Raw genomic sequence first — 17125 nt, 5'->3', positions numbered from 1 at the left:
AATAAAACATGAAATTGTGCCATTATTTTATTTTTCGTTAAAACAAAACACATTATTGCAACCGTTGCACTAACGGCTATCGAACACTTCAATATAAGAAGGACGAATTTTAATAAATAATAAGTTTTTAAAAAGCTTCAAAATTATTAAATACTGAGCTTCAAAATTTTAATAAATAATATGTAAATATAAAACCCATGAGGAATGTATATGAGAGAAATGTAAGTTTTTAAAAAGCTTTAAAATTATCGACAGATTAACAGAGAATATAGATAATTTAGAGATAGCCCACGTTATACAAGTTAATCAGTAGATTTAGTACAGAGGTCGTGAATAAAATTTGCGAATAATACAAATAGAATAATATTGTAAATCTAATTTATTTATTTATTTAATTGTTGTGCCGACGAAGTAAACACTAATACATTTTATTAGGCGTCGCTATACAATACAATTTTGGTGAGTGTCACTTCAATTATGGGCACAAACTACAATTCACAGCACTATAACGAATAACAATACATTTTGAATACAAAAATGATGACAAAAAATATTGTTGACATTAAAAATAAATTATATCCATTTAATTACATTATAATGTTAAAGGCAACCAAGAAAACACAAATATAACAAAAAACAAAATAAGGATTAGGTAAATTAAATAACATTTAATTTGAAATTTTATGTAAATAAAATGTAAAAAAATATGTGAGCATACAATTCAAACAGTTGTTAATTAATATTAATATACTTATACAAAGATATAAAACAATTGATGATTTTAAAAACGTAGATTGAAATAATTAAAAATATAAATGAATTATCAGAAAAATATTAGGAATAATTATTAAGAATCATCATAATAATGAATCATAAAATTTAGAAATCGTTAACCAGTTAAATATATAAACCAATTAACAGATAATAAATAGTCAGATATCATTAGATTGATTCAATTTGAAGAGTAAAAACAAATTAAGCTTATATAAATGCCTATAGTTTTAAATACAAGTAGCATCACCGATTTTATACAATGGAATTAAAAATGAATCTTTCCGAGCACTTGGGAAGATACCGCAGCTGAGAGATTTATACCTTTCAATATCACCGCTCGATGCAGAAGTTCAAATTTAAAAAGTACGACATATATTTGAGCATATTCAAATACTACAAATACATTCAAAAACAATGTTATAATTTAAATGGGATTCACTAAATGGACAATGATATCCTGGATGCATAATTAGTCCGCCTTTGGGATAAATATCTCAGAACGCGCCTCTATGCCTTATTTTTATAAATAAGAATATGATGGTAAGTGGCTCCAGCTGCTCATGGACATTTGTATTCAAGCCCCGGATAAAATTGGATTCTTATCTCAAGAAGGTGGTAGAACCCTTTGTGGTTCGACTCCGGTGGCACCACCGCCACACCTATTTCTACCTAATAACAGCAGTGTTACGCGTTGCTGTGTTCCGGTTTGAAGGGTGTGGTAAGGGAGACAGACTTTTCCGAGCCGTTCCAGCTTAGTCCTCAGGGGTAGCGGCGCATCCGTGGCCGACCTCAGGTAGGAATATCTAATCCTATCTGGGGTTGATTACAGATGTCCATGGGCGGCAGTAGCCACTTACCATCAGGTGGACTGCATGATCGTCTGCTACTCCTATAATATAAAAAAAAAAAAGATCGGGTACACATGTGAAGTGCACAAGATAATAATACAAACTTTTTTTACACAATTTCATTTATTAAATTACGCTACCGCGCCAGCGCAGGCCACGACACCTCGCCCGACCGCGCCGAGTTCGTCTTCGTCACCGACGAGCTGGCGCGCCGACGTGTTCGTGGACGAGGCGCTCACGGACAGAGGTCAGTCAGTTCCGGCCGCTCACGATACTCTGCAATCATTATGTTGTACTTAAAACATGAATGTGATGTGTATGAACTTTCATGTTGCTACATACTAATTTTGAAACATGAAGAATACGGGGCATACGACTTAGGCTTTACGGCCTGGCCACACAGAACGCGTATTAGGTATAACGCCTCCCCAAGCGTAAACGCTACAAGTAAATCCTGACGCCGCTGAGTACTCAGTTGTACTGAGTTAGTAATAAGCGGTAACAGTACAACACAACTCGGCGCTAGACCACGACGTCGAGATCTTCTCCCAGCGCTAATGCCTGGCGCGGCGCTAGAATACGCGTTCTGTACCCTTACCATGAGTTTTCAAAACATCCCACAATTTTACGTTACGTTTACTCAAGCCATAATTCTGTTCCGTTTGCTTCAGTAGACTGAGTTAACGTTACAATAAGTAAGTGCTCAAGTCTTTTTATCTACCTCACATGTTCGCAAAGAGAGACAAAACTTAAAGCGCCATTTTGTCAATTTAGACATTTAACACTATATTTCTGAGACAATCCGCTAGGGGCGCTGATTGGAAATTGCATGGATAAATACCTAAACAAATACCATAATAGTCATATTTGTCAAAACGTAAAACCTCATGGTAAGGGTACTTTGGCCAGGCCTTCAGAGCTGTACCTAATGTACAAGCAACAGCCCTCGCCAGCGACCCCTACTAACGTCAACTGTAGCTGTCTAACGGTAACGACTGCTGGCGACGGTCGTCTGTGTTTCTGCTTGCTGTCTCTCTTACGTTACCTCCCTCAGGCCGTTTGTCCACCGTCACCGAGCCGATACCGAGAACGAGATTATTTCGGGCCGATTTTAATATGACGTGACGGCGATAGTTTGTCCACCTCGACCGATTTCGTCAGTTTATTTTGTTCTAGCTGTTACGTGTGTGACGGCAGTGTATGGACAAGTAGACAAGTTCCAACGTGTTCTATATTGCCTGCACATCGGCCCGTCAAAATCTCGGTGCCGATGTAGCGATCACGCAGATCTACTCGAAATATCGCCGATGGGACGGGATGGGATGACGGTGCTCGGGTGACGGACGTGCGGTGGACAAGCGGCTATAGTAAATGTATGTACCCTACTTCGGCACAGTCATTAATTATCAGTATCGGCTCGGTGACGGTGGCGGTGGACAAACAGCGTTAGAAGTAGCAGTCAACATGAATAGAATAATTTTAATCCTTTTTAAGGTTAATAACAATTTTTTTTCAACATTCCGAATAATTATTTTTGCTACTATTTTGCAGTCCAACTATGTAGGCACTTTTTGAAGGTGTATGTAAACTTTTTCATTCTTTGAAATTAAGCTCAATGCACTCAGCTTAATTTCAAAGAATGGTTGATATGGTGCAGCGGTGTGCCGTGCGTGTAGTGCGATGATTATATTTTTGAGATAATTTATTACTTTGGAATCAAAAGTATAATAAAATAATAAAATAATAGAATAAAACAGTATAATATTTACCAGTAATATAAAAAGTAGGAACAAGGAGCATAAGCCAGGGCTGGAGATTCCTCTGTGAGCGCCGCCAGTTACCTAAAATAATTATTTAGATTTAACATTATGGTGTAGGTACTACATACGACTAACAGCCATTTCAAAAACATTACATAAGTAGATGTCTGAAAAAAATATTCTTAATTCAAAATTTTCGCTAAAACCGCTCATATTCTACGTTTTCGCTTTATCTATTAAACTGTATATTAGATTTACTATATTTACTTCTGTACAGTACATTTATTTATGGGTGCTATTATAACAAATACTAAAAATAAAAAATAAATGAAAAATGTATGGTGCGGAACCTTGTGTGTGCGAATGTAACTCGCGTTTGGCCAATTATTTATTTAGGAACGACCACATCCGACGTTGCTTAACTTTGTAGATTCTCTATTATGAAAACAGGTCGCAGAATGTCGTTCGTATAATTTATTATATACAATAATCTTTAATAAGTAAAATAGAAAGATACTTCACCGCCTTGAAATTGGATAAAGCAACAAAACGCTGATTTGTCAGTTATTTTTTGAAATCTTAACAAATAAAAAATATTTTTAGAGAAATTGTACATTATAAACAACTAATTCTAAGTAATTTACGTAATAAAGAAATATTACAAAAAATATGGACGTTTTAGCACGGAGACGTGGCAAAACCTTATTTACTCAACAATTTCAATTCTCAAAACTCTATGTATTTTACTCGACAATAATAGATAATATGCGCGAATGATTCATGTTCGATAGTTAAATTGCTTTCAAGGAATATACTGATAACGTAACCACTGGTATTAACTAAAAACGGAATCATTGATAGGCTGATAGATCAACATACGTTACGATAATAAAATTTATAACATATTCATTGCATAAAATTAGTTTTAGTTATGAAACAGAATATAATTATCTATATTATATACTAGCTGACCCGGCAAACTTTGTACCGCCTCAAAATTTATTTATCAAATATATTTCATATTAAATATAGCCTATGTTACTTGTGGATAATGTACCTTTCGAATGGTAAAAGAATTTTTAAAACCGGTCCAGTAGTTTTTGAGCCTATTCATTACAATCAAACAAACAAACAAAGTTTTCCTCTTTATAACATTAGTATAGATTTGCTGGATAAAAAGTGGAAAATTGAAAAAACAAATACAGGAGGACCTTTTTCAGGAACCTATATTCTAAAGTTGCCTGTAACCCTAGCCTGCCTAGAACCTATATTCTAAAGTGTGTTACTGGGATCTAAGGCAGCAGCAACCCTTGTTATTGACGTTAAGTTATTGAAGGTGGTAGAACCCTTTGTGGTTCGACTCCGGCGGCACCACCGCCACACGTATTTCTACCTAATAACAGCAGCGTTGCGCGCTGCTGTGCTGCGGTTTGAAGGGTGTGGTAAGGGAGACAGACTTTTCCGAGGCGTTCCAGCTTAGTCCCCAGGGGTAGCGGCGCATCTGTGGCTGAACTCAGGTAGAAATATCTAATCCTATCTGGGGTTAATCACAGATGTCCATGGGCGGCAGTAGCCACTTACCATCAGGTGGACTGCATGCTCGTCTGCTACTCCTATCTTATAAAAAAAAAACCTCGCCATGTGTTACTACTTAAGAATATGGTAATAACAAGCAGGTCAGAGGTCGTCTCACATCTTATTGTTGTCCAGAAATATCCTTTAATAAATCGTAAGCATTTTTACGAGAGTTTTACATTAGATTACAAATTTACATTTATCACTAGCATATTATCAAGTTTAACAGCGTTAATTCGCGTTAGTTAATCATTTAATAAGCTACTAATCAAGCTATCTATTCATTTTTCAAAACCACTTCCTACACTACAATGTCCCGATATGCGACCTGATACTGCAACCTCTAGCACGAGTATCCCTTACTTCAGTGCCTATTCAAGCAATCAATTGAACATTAAGAAGCGTATCCTACCCTACATCCCTTACGGACAGCTATTACACTCTAGCAGAAGCACTGACCGTCGTCCCTGTAGTCCCGGGAATAGAATAGGGCTACGGTATCGCCTGCCTGTCGTAAAAGGCGACTAAAAGGGGGCTTCCGGGGTCGCGAGCGGCAAGAGTGGGAGCTCGAACCTTCCTGCAAGCAACCCCGGGAAGGACGCTGATATGTGTGGTTGCATACCGTTGTAAACACCAGATGGTATGTGAGGTGCCAATAGTGCTCCCCCCAGGGCGGAGCCCTATCGGTGCATCGCGCTTGGAGGACTCCGGTTGTGTTCCCTCGGAGATCCCGGAGTTCTTCAACAAGCTGAGGACGGCCACCGAGGGGGTTTTAGTGTAGTAAAAATCCCACATAACTCTGCGTCGCTCCCACGTCGTCGGGTACCTTTAGAAGGTTTCCCCCTCGTAAACAAAAATAAAAAAGGAACACTGACCGTAGCGTTGATCCAACTAGTGTACCGTGCGACTCGCGCGGCGACGCCGGGAAAGAGCGGCTCCGCGCAGCCGTACCCCCACGACGTGAGGCCGGCCAGCGCGCCGCCGTACAGCTGCGGCCCGCCGCTGTCGCCCTGGCACGCGTCCGCGCCTGTAACACATCACTCTCCTGAGCAACTCCTCCATCTGGTGCCTACACCACCCTTCCATCATCGCACCACTCGCCGAAGGATGAGGTTCCATCCACGTCAACTGGACCCGTGTCGATTCTCAACGTGCAAAATGTGGAATGAACTTTCTGCTGAGGTATTTCCGGAGCGCTATGACATGGGGCTGTTTAAGAGGGGTGCAAAAAGAGCTCTCCTTCAAAGCTGGCGATGAGATGACAGAAGATAAACTTTTCAGAGGTATTCCAGCTTAGTCATAAAGATAGCGGCGCATCTGTAGCCGACGTCAGGTAGAATATAATCCTATGTAGGGTTCATAACAGATATCCATGGGCGGTAACCACTTACCATCAAATGGACTGCATGTTCATGGGCTGCTCCTGTATTATAAAAAAGACACGTGAATGATGAATTTGGATATCTAGGTGTGGGCGTTTGTGTATTTGTCTTTGTGTGTCCATGGCACCTACGACACGGGGAATCTTAGTGTGCAGATAAGAGTTTAGAAAGTATATTTTATATTACATGGATATGTACTTTTACTTTACTTTACGAACGAACGGTGTATTTTGCGAGCCTCAGTTAGGTAAATATGATGTAGGTATCTAATTAAATATTGCCGTTTCATTTAGTGTCCATGAATCCTAAAATCCGAATCCGAACATCCTAAATGATTTTCTGTAAATGTAGGTGACATTTACAGAAAATCATTCAGGATTTTAACGTACAAAGAAAACAATTTTTAAATTACTTCAAGTACTTTCGACGAGGTAGGCGTAAAAGTAGTAGATATATATCTTTCCACAATTATCTTGTATCTATTACTTCACATAAGATTCCACTTAAAAGACAATAAAATTGTTATCGCGCTTAACATAATAATTTTTTTACACAACCATATGTTGTTAAAATTTTATTAGTCATTTCCTACATTTAAGCTTAGTCTTGCAATCAAGTAAACCAATTCGGAACATCGCGGAAGAAGTTCAACTTTACAAATGTTATAACATACGCAAAATAAAGAGTCGTCGTCAACCTATTACGCCGTTTGTCCACCGCCACCGTCACCGAATCGACCGACCGATAATTAATGACGGCGCCGAAGTAGCGTATATACATTTACTATAACCATAGTAAATGTATGTACGTGCGGTATGACGGACATGCATGACATGCATGCGGTGGACAAGCAACCGTTTGTCCACCGCACGTCAGTCAGCCGAGCACCGTCATGCCGGCCGCCGATATTTCGAGTAGATCGGCGTGACCGCTAGGTCGGTACCGAGATTTTCACGGGCCGATGTGCCGGCAATATAGAATACGTTGGAACTTGTCCATATACTACTGTCACGCGCGTGACAGCTGGAACAAACTAAACCGACGATATCGGTCGCAGTAGACAAACTATCGCCGTCACGACAAATTAAAATCGTCCTGAAATAATCGTTCTCGGTATCGGTTCAGTGACAGTGGTAGTGGACAAACGGCCTAATGTTCCGCTGCTGGGCAGGGGTCTCCTCTCAGAAAGAGAAGGATTAGGCCATTGTCCACCTCGCTGGCCAAGTGCGTATAGGCAGACTTCTCATACCTTTGAGATTTTTTTCTCTCACTCACATTGGCGTCCTTACGTGGTTAAATCTGTGTTCGCTTCCTGTGGTAAGTAGCTAGTTTTGTACGCTGGTGGTTTAGTTGTAATACGCTTATATTTCTTTTGGTTTTCAGTAACTAAGGTGATTTTTTTTTTCTTTTTAGTTAAGGTGGTAGAACCCGTTGTGGTTCAACTCCAGCGGCACCACCGCCACACCAATTTCTGTCTATTAACAGTAGTGTCTAGCGCTGCTGTGTTCTGGTTTGAAGAGTGTGGTAAGAGAGACATATTTTCCGAGGCGAGGAGCTTAGTCCTCAGGGGTAGCGGCGTATACCTTCTTGAGGTCGGTAACTAATCTTATCTGTGGTTGCTTACATATCCATGGGCAGTAACCACTTATCATCAGGTGGACTGCACTGCAATCGTAGGATTCTTCACGATGTTTTCCTGCACCGTTTAGGTGGCCCGGGATTTGAATCTCGGACCCCTCGATCGAGATGTTGAGTTTCAACCACTAGGTCATTACTGCTTATAAATAGGAGAACTAGTATAGAACGAGAAATGAGGAACGTATCATACCACCAACGTCGAGCAGGCCGGCGCAGAGCATGTTGTCGGTGACGGGGTAGGGGTCGCCCGTGACGCTCTGTAGCAGGGCGTAGCGCTCGGCGCACTCCGCGCGCGGCACCTTCACCACCGTCACCTCGTTCAGCACGTCTGACGCCACCGGCACCGCCGCCTGACGACCGAATTCCACATCGCGTTACTACTGGCACAAGAGTGACCGGGGCAAAAGCCAAGAGAAAAATAATCGAATGTCCACTCCAAATTTTAAGTTCATTGGTTTCTTTAAGCGGTAACGATATTATTCTTTTAAAGTTGATGAACTTCAAAAACTTGTTATTATAATATTTAACACACGTCCAAAAATTACAAAATTAATAATAATAAATTCTTATTCACGGAATACATAGCAGCACACACATGACTAAAAAAAACAAGAATCAAAACAAAACATAAACATAAAAAAAGAAGTTCTTACAATATTAGTAACATATGTTAATATATATGGAGGGTACCGCGCTACGACATAATAAACCGTAAAACTGACTACCCTCAGCCCATGCCATGGTAGTGTAACCAAGGCGCTGATTTTCAGGGTACACCGAAATAAAGGGACAAACATGGACGACTGTCTTTATAACACAAAATAATTATTGTTATTTTTTTTAATAACACTGATTAGTTAAAAATAGCAGACAGATAATAATTATAATAAAAGGTAAGCATCGACTATAATAATATTTATAAAAAATTTATATTTTAATTGCACTAATTATTTATAAGATTAAGCTAAACAAATTATTATTTTTCTTTAAAGGTACCGACATTTTAAGGAAGAAACTAATTCATAAGGAATATAAGTAAGTAAAAAAAATGGCTCTGCACAGTGCAAAAGAAGTACGTAACGAAGAGAAGGAAAGGCAGAGAGGAAACTTAACAATACATGGATAAAATTTTTGGAACAAATATACCTATAGTGTGGATAAAGCAGGTTACGCGATTGTCACTAACCAAGGAAAGGAAGTTTCCAAATACCGTAAGTTCCATAAGTTTATATCTTACTTATGATCATAATTATATTTGGAAATTTAAATACATTGCAAGAGATAAAAATAATAACATATAATGATTTCATATTCTAATTTATACCTAATTATTGTTATTTATTTGTTCACTTATCAGTTGTAACAAAATAACGGGAGTGAATTTGCGTACATTATGTTTACTATTTCACCAATCACCAAAAAATAATAAATTCACAATTAAAACTTATTTAAAACAACACAAATATCTCACGTTAAGAATTCAACTAACAGAGATGAATCAAAAACTTTCCCAAAGGTTTCCCTTTGTGGTTCGACTCCGGCGGCACCACCGCCACACCTATTTCTGCCTAATAACAGCAGTAAGGGAGACATACTTTTTCTAGGCGTTCCAGTTTAGTCCTCATGGGTAGCGGCGCATCTGTGGCTGACCTCAGGTATGAATATCAATCCTATCTCGGGTTGATTACAGATGGGCGGCAGTAGCCATTTACCATCAGGTGGACTGCATGCTCGTCTGCTACTGCTATAAGAAGGTACTTGTTAAATTTAGTCTCCATTTTTGAAGTTGTACAATGACAGAAAGCTACAAATTCTTAAAATAAATATTTTAATGCTCTTTTTTGTTATGCAAAGACATAATGTACACAAAGGAGATGTTTCAAAATTGTATGGGACTTGTACATTTCAGGGTAACAGGGAAATGAACCCCTTAAACTTTTTCAAATTTCTTTTCGAAAATGTTTTGTATATTTTGTGCACAAGATTTATTTTAAAAATGTTTGACGTTTCATAAATACGGAATTATCATTTTCACATCATGTCTGACCGATATTCGATAATTTAAGAGCTTTTGTCCACCGTCGCCGAGAACGAGATGATGCCGCCGAAGTAGTACCGCTACTTCGTACATTTACTATATCCGCGTGTCCACCGCACGTCCGTCACCGTCATCCCGACCGCGCAGATTTCGGGTAGATCGACGTGACCGCTAGACCGGCACCCGAGATTTTAACGAGTTGATGTGCCGGCGATATAAAACACGTTTGAACTTGTCCACACACTGTCGTCGCACCGTACACGTTAGCTCGGTTATTATTTTGTCTATCATTAATTGCAGTAATTTTATAATTTTTTTTTTATTATAATCTATTTATTATTTTTAATATTCGTATTTAAATAGGAATTTTATTTATTGTGATAGCTGGGTCGCGGCGATTTCGGTCGCGTTGAACAAACGATCGCCGTTAAGTCATAATAAAGTCGGCCCGAAATAATCTCGATCTCGGTGACGGCGGCGGTGGACATTCACCCTATAGGTGTTCTATGACATGACATGACAATTGATCGATTGACAAGATCGATACCATGTTTTTTGTTTCGATCTAAAATAATCGCACTTAACTGTTAACAATGTTAATGAAATTAAGATATTTTTTCTGGTAAATTAAATGTACAAGTTATAGTCCAAATTAAAACATCTCCTTTATAAATAAATAAATGAAAATAAATGGCAGAAAAAGTACAAACAGTATACATATCATACTCACATTAGTCCTGCCCCAGCCAACGATGGTGATGGCGCCGTTGTCGGGCACCACCGCGCCCTGCACGGGGATGGGCACGGTGGCCACGCTGGCCGACTTGGTGACCGCAGTGGCCAGCAGCAGCACCGCGATGTCGTTGTCCCGCACCGGGTTGTTGTACCGCTCGTGCACAGTTATGTGCGAAACTTGGTGCACGGCGCCATCTGCCGGGTGGGTTTGAAACCATTTTTTTATAAGAAAGTTGAGCTATGATGATTCGACGTAGCTCCTATTGAAATAGTACTGTTATGATCTTCTGTGTTATACTTTGAATTATATGAGATGCAAAACATTTCACATCACAACTTCAGAACTCCTAATCTGTTTGAGATTAATTAAAGGTGTCCAGGGGCGGCATTTATATTACATTTAGCTACCGTCTCTGTCTGGGTTCACAACGTGCAATATATCTAGTTGTAAAGTTAATAGACTGAACACTGCAATTTTTTAATTAAAGATGATTACATATCTATCAATCTCACGAAAAAACTGAATATAAGCTTTACATAAAACATTACTACCTTATACTCGCAGATTCGCTCGCGGTCAGGGGTCCCGTATAAAAGAAACCCTATGTCTTTTTCCGAACTCACGACAACTGGTTCACAAAGTGTCATGAAAATCGGTTATGTAGTTAAGCTGTGAAATTGCAGCAAACAAAAAATATTCTAGTTAGGATTAGGATATAATTTCATACCTCTGTTTAGAAACGTAGCACCGACTCGCACCCTGAACAGCCCAGGGTTGGCGACCCTGCCATTACTGTAACCAAAAACAAACAGTTACACTTTTTGAATTATAAAATATTACTTATTACCTACTTATTTATTTATTTCTACACCTTTGAAGATATTTTGGTATCTGTAAAACATCATGATAGTTTTTCTGTAGGAAGCTGTACCTGTAGGTACCTTAAAATAATAATTAAAAAAATCATCGTCATCCACAATAATTCATTTGTCCTACTGCCGGGTAGGATCTAATCCACAGTACGTACCTAACCTATAGTAGCCATGTGCAGATTGCTAGAATTCACAGGTTTAAATAAAATAATAATAAAAATAATAATAATAGGTTCGTGATTTAAATAAAAGGCTCATCTAAAGCATGCGTATACGAATACCATTACAGCATACTTACTAAAAAATAAGTGATTGTTATGGTTAATATCATAGATAAGTAGGTACCTACCTTACCTAGTAGATACCTCATCGCCTCGTAATTTAAGGAAGCCATTAAATGGCTTAAACGGCTAACAATTCTGTCAGCTATTTAATGGCTGTCATGGTGTAATTTACGCGGAACAAAGCCGACATGCGCAGTTACGTGGTGCAAAAACACGAAATCGAAGAAAAAGTGCGGACAAATATCGTTTCATTCGTAAATGCTCTAAAAACTACATTTTTTAATATTTTTCAAACACGAAAATAGATGACAGTGACAATTTCATTTGTCAAAACTGGTAATATTTTCTTCTTAAATCTTTACTAATCTATCTATACTAATAATATTATATCCACGATTAACATAGGCTATATTTTGTATGAAATATTTTTGATAAATACATTTTGAGGCAGTACAAAGTTTGCCGGGTCAGCTAGTGGTTAATATAGAGGAACACTTACTCATCAACGAAGCAGTGTGCCGCCGACAGCACGTGCCGGCGGGTGATGAGAGCGCCGCCACAGTTTAGTCGCCCGTTATATATTATCTGGAAATATTGTGGGTTTTTCACAGGTAGGTCGTAGAAGGTGGAGGAACCCTTAGTGGTTTGACTACGGAGGTACCACAGACACACTTATTTCTGTGTAACAACAGCAGAGTTAAGCGGTGTTGTATTTGTCTTTTAAGGGTGTGCTAACTAAAGAAGGCATATTTATTCGAGGCGTTCTAACTTAGTCCTCAGGAGTACCAATGTATCTTTGGCCAACTCACTGGGATGTCACATCTGCAACTTTACTTTATATCGACTTACATTTGTATCACATATCACGATGGTATTTTGTAGTGTCGCTTGGTGTTTAGGATCTTCCTTGTTTTGATGAAGATTTCGCTGAAGCACCTTTTCACGTCAAAATATTATTGGTGGTTATTATTGAACGCTTTTTTAATTTTATTGCAATTCTATTGTTACTTATACCCACTCAATTATATCGACAATTAATTTGATTATTTATAAAATGCTTGTAATAAGTAATAACTAATGTGTTTGATCATCGCAGTTATCTACAAGTCAATTCGCAGAAGTAGGTATTAAGTATAAATTATAAGTAAAGCACTTAAGAACCTTACAATGAGTATTAATGAATCACCTGTACAGTGAATGGGTACTTCTGGATGGTAGTGGCGGAGCCGCCGATGATCCTGGCTCCCGGCGAGCTGGACGGGCTGAACTCCACCACCTTTATTTCCTCCTTCGCGACTGTGATCGCTGCAAAATACACTACTTTTCTTACACACGATAAATGTTAATAAATTATATATAAATTAAAATTATAGTTTCTTACCTAAAGTCGGACACAGATGCGCCAATGTCATTGACGCCTAAACTGGAATGCTTCAGAAAATTATGTCTACATTATTACCACATCCATCAAACCATTACTTCACCCAATTGCGCTTTGAATTCCTTTACAGTACACGTTAGCAATTTGTCAATGTTATCAACGTTTTAAGAACTTAAAATTATTAAGACATCTTCTTGGTTGGTCGACAGCACTATTATACAGTACATGTTAGCAATTTGTCAATGTTATCAACGTTTTAAGAACTTAAAATAATTAAGACATCTTCTCGGTTGGTCGACAGCTCTATTATAGCCACTAGCCGAATTGCAGCCTTTTGCTAGGAATGTTATACTTAAATAAATTAATAGCAGCGTCACGCACTGCTGTGTTATGGTTGGATAGTTGTGGTAAGGGAGACTTACTTTTCTGAGGCGTTTCAGCTTAGTCCTCAGCGAAAGCGGCGCATCTGTGGCCTGTGGCAGCAGTAGCCACTTACCATCAGGTGGAGTGCATACTCGTCTGCTACTCCTCATATTATAAGAAAAATAGACATCTTCTCGGATGGTAGATAACACTATTACACAGTGGCGGATTTACCAATAGGTTGAGTAGGCTTCAGCCTAGGGCGGCATATTTTTTGGGGCGGCATGTTTTATATTTTTGGGGCGGCTCATTTGGGGACCCAATCGTTCCTGCCTTAAACGTGTCGTGTCACGAGCGGGCGTGACGAGCAAAAAAAAAACGGGAACCGTGTCACGAGCGAGCGTGACGAGCAAAATTGTAGAAGCAACACCTTATTTTTTTTAAATCCGCCACTGCTATTACAGCCACTAGCCGAATTGCAGCCTTTTACTAGGAATGTTATAATTAAATCTACTATAAAAGTATTTAGTATAACCGCTTTATATTAAATACTTTATATGTAACTGAGCGCTTTATATGTGCCTGATGGCATATGTAATTTATTTTATACAATCGATCGAGGTGATTATTTACAAACATTTATAACACAATAAATGTATATCATGGACTCATTCTGTTTTATCTTAGCAGACTAGGAAACTACTTTGATAAGATCGATTCGAATTTGACACAGATATTATCGAGTATGTGTAATCCCTACTAATATTATAAATGCGAAAGTAACTCTGTTTGTCTGTCTATCTGTCTCTTCTTCACGCCTATACCAATGAACCGATTGTAATGAAATTTTGTACAAAGATAGTCTGAGACCCTAGGAAGAACATAGGATAGTTTTTATCCCGGAAATCCCACGGGAACTAGGGATGGTGATCTGAGATCGATTAGTCGGAGAATCGATCTTTTGGACCAAAAAAATCGATTATTTTAAACGTTCTCCAGTAAGGGATCGATACAGGGAATCGATCTTTAAATCCAGAAAATCGAAATTGGATATTTTCATAGTTGATTGACAATAATTTTAGTTATAGACATTTTTTGCACGATTATTTAACTTTTAGATGTTTACGAGTAAGCCGTTAGACCATTTCTGATGAAAATTTTATATTGAGATAGTTTGAAGTCTTAAGATTAACATAGGCTCCTATTATTTCAAATACTATATATAAGTATAATTTCAATGTTTCGTAACGAAGTCGTCAATAAATTAGAGTTTTGGGCGCTTACGTGGCTAGCGCTGCTTCAACCATAAAATATATCAAAATAGTGTACTAGAGAATAATAGCTGTTTAGGCATAGGCATATGGTATATCTATTAAGGGTGCGTAACTATCTTTTAAATTTTTATCAAAAATATTGGGCTATTTGCGTACTTATCCAAATTAATACGTTAGTTACTATTTATTTAGTCCAGATGAACAAATTAAAAATACGCGCAACATAAAATATCAGATCAGCGAAACGTTTAAACGGTTATAGTTGTCGCTAAGACCAGGGCCGGATTTAGAGGTCTAGCGGCCTTGGGGCAACAAAGTGGAGTGGAGACCCCCCTTTTTTTTTTTTTTTTTTTTTCGTGGGGAATCCCTTCATGGGTTCCTCTCGACTGCGGGGGTAGTGGAGAGGATATGCCGGACTCTTACCGGCTAAAACCCCACGGTGTTCCTCTGAACGCCCTTTTTGGGACCACGGGTACGCTACTAGGACTCGTCCGCGATCCCAATGGCGTTTGCCCGCGTCCGGGCCCATCTTGGTTTAGGATGGAGCTGGAGCTACTCCATCCGTTCAGGTGCGCGCGGGAACTCCGCGCGCGCCACCTCGAGGCTTGTTGGTTTGACGCAGAACACCCCCGTACCCTGCGCCATTGCCTCTGTTATGGGGATAGAAAAGAGGCGTGGGGAGCCAGTCTCCTACGCCCGGTTTTACGTCTGCGGATTGGGAGGTCCGAGGTTTTCTCTCTCTCCCTCTCCGCAGCCTCCTTCTGCGAGATGACTTCCTCGCAGAAGGATTTTATAGCTTTCCAAGATCTCTCGCTCCCGACCATCGCTTTTACTACGACGGGGAGCGAGAGGTCTGGCCCCACTACAGCGACGAGTTCACGGCGCTTTCTGTCCCAAGCTGAACACTCCTCCAGTGAATGCTGCGCCGTGTCCTCGTCGCAGCTGCAATGGTGGCACTGTGTGGTTGGTTCCCTTCTGGCTATGCGGCACAGGTACTTCCCAAAACATCCATGTCCCGAGAGCACCTGCACCAGCCGGAAGGTCAGTGACCCATGCCGCCTGTCCATCCATTCTTCTAGTACCGGACGAACAGCCTCCACAGTCCTGAGGCCAGCCGTGGAGTGGAGACCCCCTGGCCCCAAATTATTTTCCGAATAAAATGAACAATTTTTTCAGTTGAGTTTTTCAATAAATATTGTATTGTGAAACGCAGGTAGATTCTTTTAGTATTCATGTTTGTAAAGTACTGTAGATAAAGGTAATACAGCGAAAAAAATATCAAAGGAAAAGATATAGGTATATATATTTTTTACTAGTGTTTACTAGTCGGAATTAAAAAAAAAATCCGACGTCTCTATTGTGGGGGCCCCTCTTTTGTAGAGGCCCCGGGGCTGCTGCCCCGGTTGCCCTCCCTTAAATCCGGCCCTGGCTAAGACCTACCTACCTACAGTTACTTTACTTATTCATGTTAGTTGATTATCTATTTATATAAAAACTAGCTGACCCGGCAAACGTAATGTTGCCATGTAAATAAAAAAATGTTAAGGGTGAACAACCCTTAACACTTGGGTAGAAAAATAGATAGTAGCCGATTCTCCAACCTACTGAATATGCATATAAAATTTGGTAAAAAATCGGTTAAGCCGTTTCGGAAGAGTACGGTAACTAACATTGTGACACGATAATTTTATATATAAAAATGACTGTTTGTCTATATATCCTTTATAGAATCCTAAACTCTGCATTTGATCAAGTGATGAACTTTAGCAAAGTTCTTATCCATGAGCCCACCAAGGTTTCTGAGTTGGTATGACCAAGTTTCGACAGATGGTGCCACTGTCATTTCAAAGAAGGTACAAATTTTCCGCTTTATGTATGTCATATTTTTTTAAACGCGGGCGAAGCAGCGGACACTGCTAGTATCTGATAAAATAATAAAATAATTATTTAGTATCATCACCGGTATATAGATAAGTATGTATGCTAAAAATAAATTAATTTGCCTTAGCGGCAATACCTACAAGGCATCAATATCCTATACCTAGCTTTGCACTGCTTCCGATTCGAATATTTAGATATTCAAATGTGTTAACTTACGACCATCATATTATTTAAGAATGGATAATCTTGTAATTTATTTCATATTCAGGTAAATTAAATATATTCGATTTTAATAAAAAATATACAAATATAATACGGC

The 17125-nt window shown here is 39.0% G+C and overlaps 1 protein-coding gene across 1 annotated transcript; it reads right to left on the bottom strand.

The window, feature by feature from the left end:
• Positions 1-1836: 1836 nt before the first annotated feature.
• Positions 1837-15992, bottom strand: LOC140754898 (trypsin, alkaline C-like). Its single transcript, XM_073090061.1, has 9 exons — positions 15632-15992; positions 13094-13212; positions 12407-12492; positions 11479-11543; positions 10746-10945; positions 8168-8327; positions 5833-5984; positions 3392-3463; positions 1837-1898 (listed from the first exon to the last, which is right to left on the bottom strand). The coding sequence occupies exons 1-9, from the start codon at positions 15990-15992 to the stop codon at positions 1875-1877; spliced, it is 1239 nt and encodes a 412-aa protein (XP_072946162.1). The 3' UTR covers positions 1837-1874.
• Between the last annotated feature and the right edge of the window lie 1133 nt (positions 15993-17125).

This window comes from Epargyreus clarus, unplaced genomic scaffold, assembly GCF_041222505.1.
Source record: "Epargyreus clarus isolate Ecla_fem2 unplaced genomic scaffold, WU_Ecla_fem_2.2 ptg000031l, whole genome shotgun sequence".
NCBI lineage: Eukaryota > Metazoa > Arthropoda > Insecta > Lepidoptera > Hesperiidae > Epargyreus > Epargyreus clarus.
Note: the sequence above shows the minus strand (reverse complement) of the source record. Positions and strands in the feature narration are given on the sequence as shown.